At 53.7% G+C, this 6,644-nt stretch overlaps 1 protein-coding gene across 1 annotated transcript; it reads left to right on the forward strand.

Moving 5' to 3' along the window:
• The first annotated feature begins 3,836 nt into the window (after nt 1–3,836).
• On the forward strand, nt 3,837–6,290 carry LOC119355981 (scarecrow-like protein 8). The gene has a single exon (XM_037622877.1). The coding sequence runs from the start codon at nt 4,007–4,009 to the stop codon at nt 5,900–5,902; it is 1,896 nt and encodes a 631-aa protein (XP_037478774.1). The 5' UTR covers nt 3,837–4,006; the 3' UTR covers nt 5,903–6,290.
• The last annotated feature ends 354 nt before the right edge of the window (nt 6,291–6,644 follow it).

Raw genomic sequence — 6,644 nt, forward strand, 5'->3', positions numbered from 1 at the left:
TGTTTGAAATCATCAGTTGTAGTCCTTGTTTACCAGGTACTTGCATACGCACATAGAACGTACTCGGGGCAAAAAATGTTGTGCGGTCTGTGTGGGGAAAAGAAGAGAAGCCAAGGAGACGAAGGCAGTGCCGGTCATGCAGAGGAGGGATCTGCCGGTTCGTAAGCTAGTCAAGGCAGGGCCTCGGTGCAGGGTGCTCGTGCAGTCGTCCTTGGGTCTTGGGCGCAACCGGAGATAGGGATGTGCAGCTGGCGGGGGCAGGCGGCGAGATGGTAGACGCAGGCAGGCGGCGACGGAGGAACTTCATTGCGTCATACAACTGCGAGCCTTTGACTATCTTAATTAACTAAGTTGATTAATTAAGATTAATATAAAGGAAAATTTTAACCCGAAGATTACCAATCTATTCTCAAACAAAGTTTGACCCAAACTATGCTGGCCATTGGATCTACTCAATACTACCTATTACATCCAGTAGTGTGATGTACTTCCTCATAAACTAATATAAAAGCGTTTAGAATACTAAAATAATGATCTAAACGTTTTTATATTAGTTTACAGAAGAAGTACCATAAAAACTCTCCAATTATGACCCACCGTTCGAAATTGAGACCACGGTTGGATGACCTTCGCCCACTTGATGATCCAAAATAGATGATTCGCGTTGGAGTTGGGAAACGCACTCCCTGCACGCCTTTCATGCATGTATACTTTGCATGACCGAGCCATAAGACACCTGTTGCTCGACAGTTGCCGTTCTTGTTGTGCTGGCTTAAAAGAATAGGTGAGATCCTGTGTAGTGCTCGGTTGGTAGTGGGTAGGCAGAGTTTAATTTATGGTGGCAAGTGTCTTTTTTTTCCGGGAAAAACATGCATTACTCAACTTAAAAGGTTTTTACAGTCAATCACAGCCAGGTGATAGCATCCTGAGGACCAGAACCAAGGCAAGTCATGGTTCTTGCCTACACGAGCAAACTTTGCTATGCTATTGTTAACTTTATTTTGGCTACGACTTACATGAGTAATACATGTTTCACAAATAGACATGAGATATCTAATCTCCTTGATGAGCGATGAGTAGATCGATCTATCAACATCCGTAGCTTGGATCAGTTTCATAGCAATAAGCGAGTCCATCTCGATCTCCACTGGCAAGTCACTTCTTTGAATGGCGAAGGATAGTCCTTCTATGCATGCATATAATTCAGCTTCAAGCGCATCTCGACACGAAAATAGTTGCCTACATGAACGAAATAGCTTTGTCTACTATTACTCTGTCTTATACAGTATTACTCTGTTTTATAATGTTAAATGTTTTTTACACTAGTGTAGTATCAAAAAAGTTCTACATTATGCGACGAAGGACAAAGGGATTACTCCCTCCATTCAGTAAAAAGTGTACGCTTGGCTTTAAAATTTGTCCACAAAAAAAGTGTACTTCTATCTTCCCAATGCTCTTTAAAATAGAAAAAAATAATTCTCTCTCATCACACGGTAATCAAAACCAATAACAATCTACACATAGTCTTTTAAATTTTTACATGCACTTAGCTCATTGGAGGTTGGGTAATTAAAGAGAAGAGATATGATGTTTGCACATTTTTAATGCATTTTTAACTTAACTTCATAATTTGTCTTAAAATTTCTAGTACTAGTACTTGTCTGCTTGAAACCCTTGGGTTGAGTATGGAGAGTAAGCAAAAGGAACGAAATGTAAGCAAATTGATCCTATATTATCTTGCACACAGTTAGGAGAGTCAGATTTTTTCTTTTGACGTTACTGTCTCAATCTCTGATTATCTATTTAACCATCTTCGAAAATCGCTTGCCAAACAAAGACTCGCTTAGTCTCCTTGATCTGCTGATTATCTACTGATTCTAGTATGAATAAGAAAACTATGTTAAGCCCAGAAATGCAGCATGATGCCATCTCAGCGAGTGTTTCGGTGCGGCGTGTACCTAGCATTTTCTATGTGCAACATGGTCATGATTTTGGAACGTGAACCAGGTGGGGCACCAGTGGGACCCCGTAGTCGCTGCTGCAGAATAGTAGCGGTGATGTTGACAGCTCCACTTGGCTCGGACGAAACATATACTTAGAATAAAACATGGACCCACGTTCCCGGGCCCACTTTTCAGCGTCCTATGTTTTTTACGGGTTCTTCTCGGTGCTGGTCAAGCAATTTGGAGCCGAACATTCGAATTCGTCGGCTCACACGTGTCAGCCCTGGTCTATCGTACTGTATGTTTGAACTTTAGCATATTTGTTGTGAACACAGATACTGCTGCTCCAAAGTCTAAACAATCTACTCTCTCCGTTTCGAATTACTTGTTACAGGTATAGATGTATCTAATGTATTTTAGTTCTAAATACATCAATTTCTAGAACAAGTAATTTGGAATGAAGGGAGGAGTACTTTAGGGACAAACTGTTTCATAGGAAGGACTCATGTGGAACTGGCCCAATTCTCACGTATGGGTTGGCACCTATAAACCTCTTTCGTTTTTTCGGTTAATATTCTGTCACGCTGTTGTGCCCATATAATATAAGCATGCACCACGTGTAGTCGTGTGGCTATAGAAACTGATTAGATTAGATATAAGCGTGGTGCGGCCGCCTGTGTGCGTAGCACGAAAGCGGGATCCTGAAGCGTGGAAAGTGGTATGAACACACAGAAGGCAACGGAACTAGAAGCAGCACGGGTTTGGGCACGAAGAGGTGGGTACGGGGTTGTTGGGCGGGTATTTCGATCGGTTTCCTAACCAACTCCAAACGCACCCCGAAACAAGCAACCTCGAGTGCACACGCCCTTCATCAATCAAAAGGGGAAAAAAGGGGCAGAAGAAAATCGCGGACGATTCGATCATTTCGCGGAACGGAACAGAATTATCTCTTTTTTATTTGCGAATGGAATAGCATTATCTTCCCCCGTTTTTTCCTCCGCAACCGGATTTCTTCTCATAGAAACCCCCCGATTTAAGCTGTCACGTAGATCCGGCAGCCAATTGGCGACGGCCAGGATCGCCGGGCCGGCTCGTGTGGCCCGGCGACGCGCAACGTCGCCCGGGTCTACCTAAGCCGCGAAAGCGAGGCCTCCCGTGCAGCGCACAGCCCTACCGCCACCAATCTGGTCAACAATATAATTGTTTCCCACCGCTACCAGTTGTATAGCTAGGAGTACACCAATCTGTTGATAAAATATTGATATCCCGCCATCTGTTCCTTCCCTTTCGCCGAATGGAAAGCGACTGCGACTTCTAGAAATCGCAATCGGGGCCCCACTGGCGGTGACCCGGCGCGTGCATGCACAGGGACCCCCCACCCTCCGATGCCCGGCCCCACCCGCAAACATCACCTGTTGTTGTTGTAGTACCAGTACTAGTAGTTCGAAATTCACGCGCCTGTGGTGTGGCTCGCAGGTGAGTGGCGTGCCGTGGAGCTCCACGAAACCGCGGGCCGTCTCCGGGGTAAACGAGGCGAAAACCAGGCGGTGGCGGCCACCACCGGCAGGCGTCGGTGCCACAGCAAGGCAGGTCCCCTCCCCCTCCCCCTCCCCCTTGGTCGTCTGGAGGAGACGGCGTCACCCGAGGCGGGATTGCGTGACGCAGCGCGTATCCATCGCTTCACACCATTCACTCACCACGCCCGCGCATTTATTTTAGCGCAAAGGCCGCGCGGGCCCCGCCGTAACGCCCCCTCCCCGCAGGTAAGTTCGAGGTGAACAAACACGGGCACCCGCGGCGTGGCCCGCGGCGTCAGCGGGGTTGCCGCCGTAGAGGTAATGCTGTATACGGGTGGGGGTCGCTTTATAACAGCGGGGAGGGGGGGAGGAGGGCGTTTTATTAGGGGAAGCAATTGAATGGGATGAATGGCACCCGTTTATAGCTGGGCCTGTAGCTGTACCCATAGCATTTGCGTTCGGAGCTAGTATTCCCCTGCCCCTGCCTGCCTACCGCGAGGGAGCGCCTCCGTCTACCTCCTCTTCCCTCCTCCTCCCGCTGCCGGCATGGAGCCGGGCGGGCCGTGGCGCGATCCGCGCCAGGGGTACATGTACGGGCTCGGATCGCCGATGCAGATGCCGGCGCAGCAGCGCTCCGACCCGGCCGCCGCTGGCGGGGTTCTCAAGCGGAGCCTCGGCGAGCTGGAGAGGTGGCAGCATCAGCGCCAGTTCGCCATGCAGCAGGAGCTCTACATGCGCGCCGTCAGGCAGCGCACGGCCGCCACGTCGCCGGCCGTCTCCCCGCTCACCTCGGCGGACATCGCCGCCGTGCTCGGCGGGGTACCGGCTCAGCCCTTCTTCTCCGGGTCGAGCCTCGGCGGTGGCCTCGCGTCGCCGTCGTCCACGCTGTCGTCCCTCACGACCGCGTCCAGGGCAGCCATGCCGCTGATTCAGCAGCATGTGCAACGGCAGGCGCCGTTTCTGCCGTCCTCGGCGCACGCGCAGGCGCAGGCTCAGGCGCATGCTCTCGCGGTGGCGAGGGTGCCGGCTCCGTCCGCGGCTGGGAGCGAGCTGTCCATCCTGCAGGACCTGGAGAAGCAGCTGCTCGGCGACGACGACGAGGCTGAGCCGGCGATGAGCGGAACCGGTTCCACGGTGACCAGCTCCGAGTGGGAGGAGACCATCCAGCGGCTCAACTCCATCACGGCCGTGCCGTCTCCTCCACTCTACGCGGAGGCGACTCCGAACAATAAGAACAACTACAGCGCGGCGATGACGGGGTCGCCGTCGAACTCGTCCACTTCCACGGCTTCTTCATCGGCTTCCTGCTCACCGCCAATCTCGGCCACCACGTCGCGTCAATTACTGTCCGAAGCAGCGGCTGCCATAGCCGACGGCAACCTTGAAACGGCGGCCGCTAATCTTGCAACTCTCAAGCGCGCCGCTAACCCGCGCGGTGACGCGGAACAGCGGCTGGTGGCCGTGATGGTGGCCGCCCTGTCTTCGCGCATTGCGCCCACTGCATCGGCATCGTCCCAGCACCTCGCTGACCTCTGCGGCGCCGAGCACCATACCGGGTCCCAGCTCCTCCACGACATCACGCCCTGCTTCCGCCTCGCCCTCGACGCCGCTAACATCGCCATCGTCGAGGCCGTCGCCGGCCACCGCGTCATACATCTGGTGGACTTCGACATCAACGCCCCGCAGCACGCGGCTCTCATCCAGCGCCTCGCCGACCGGCGCGTGCCGGGGACATGCCTCCAGGTGACCGCCGTAACCGATCCCACCTCACCGTTTACGCAGTCCCTGGCAGCGACGCTGCCCGGCGTCGGGGAGCGGCTCAAGAAGCTGGCGGAGCGGGCCGGCATAGAGTACCACTTCAGAATGATCAGCTGCAGAGCGGCAGAGATTGAGGCATCCAAGCTGGGGTGCGAGCCCGGGGAGGCGCTGGCCGTCAACCTGGCCTTCGCGCTCTCGCACGTGCCTGACGAGAGCGTCTCGCCGGCGAACCCCCGCGACGAGCTTCTCCGCCGCGTGCGCGCCCTCGGCCCGCAGGTGGTGGCACTCGTGGAGCAGGAGCTGAACTCCAACACCGCCCCGCTGGCCACGCGCTTCTCGGACGCGTACTTGCACTACGGAGCCATTCTCGATGCACTGGACTCGACGGTCAGCCGGGATAGCGCGGACAGGGCGCGGGCAGAGGAGGCGGTGGCAAACATGTCGGCCAACGCGGTTGGCCGGGAGGGCGCCGACCGGCTGGAGCGGTGCGAGGTCTTCGGCAAATGGCGCGCGCGGTTCGGCATGGCCGGGTTCCGGCCGGTGGCGCTGGCCGCGGGCATTGCCGACCAGGTCATGGCGCGCGCCGGCGCTCCCCCGCCAGGCCTCGTCGTGAATCAAGAGAACGGCGTGCTCCGGCTCGGGTGGAAGCAGCGCGTGGTGACCGTGGCGTCCGCCTGGCGCTAATCTGGTGAGGTCGCGCCATCATTGCCGGCACCAGACAATTGCTTAATTAATTCGCACCCGTCCTCTATTTTTATCGTTTCTTATTTGTTCGATTGGCAAGGTGTGATGAGCTTGTTCTTCTTGATCTAGTAGTAAAGCTTAGCTGTAGCGACTCATAATCCTCGTAGCTAATATATGGAAAGAGTACATTATTACGCTACTGATTGTCGTCGTTGTTTTTGTCACCTGTTGCTTGGCGAAGTTGTAGATAGCATCGGCTGATCCACTCCACCGCGTGATTGTGGCTACATACACTTGTACACAGGTTGTAGTTGTACTGCCCAAGTAGTGGGCGCGAGCGTGCATCCGGGCCTACCGCCTTTCTTGTCGATTAATGTCTGTTTCCTCACGTCGGCTCGTGAGGTTTTCCTTCGTGACGTGGTACTTTCGGGTGTACCCGTCGGTAAAAGTAGTTGGTCATGCTTGTACGTAATACTGGTAGGAGTAGTAAATTTTGGAAGTTTATATGTTACTCCGTACAATAGTAGCGGCTTGTTGTTCGTTGAACATTCATTGCTTTGTTGCCCCTTGCACATCGCACCGAATCACCGGTAATATTACCGATCGCCTTTTTGAGTTGGGAGGGTGGCTGCAAGGGAAGAGATGGTGCACGAAATGACATGCTAATGTGCTGCACTGGCTGGCCTCAAAAGTATCCTACTGCTGCTGCTGCTGCTGGCTGCACTCTCCGATTTGGCTTCGA

This window comes from Triticum dicoccoides, chromosome 2A (assembly GCF_002162155.2).
Source record: "Triticum dicoccoides isolate Atlit2015 ecotype Zavitan chromosome 2A, WEW_v2.0, whole genome shotgun sequence".
NCBI classification, from domain to species: Eukaryota; Viridiplantae; Streptophyta; class Magnoliopsida; order Poales; family Poaceae; genus Triticum; species Triticum dicoccoides.

What these genes read in the sequence shown, in the direction of transcription:
- LOC119355981 (XM_037622877.1), top strand. Translation starts at nt 4,007, where the DNA reads ATGGAGCCGGGCGGGCCGTGGCGCGATCCGCGCCAGGGGTACATGTAC.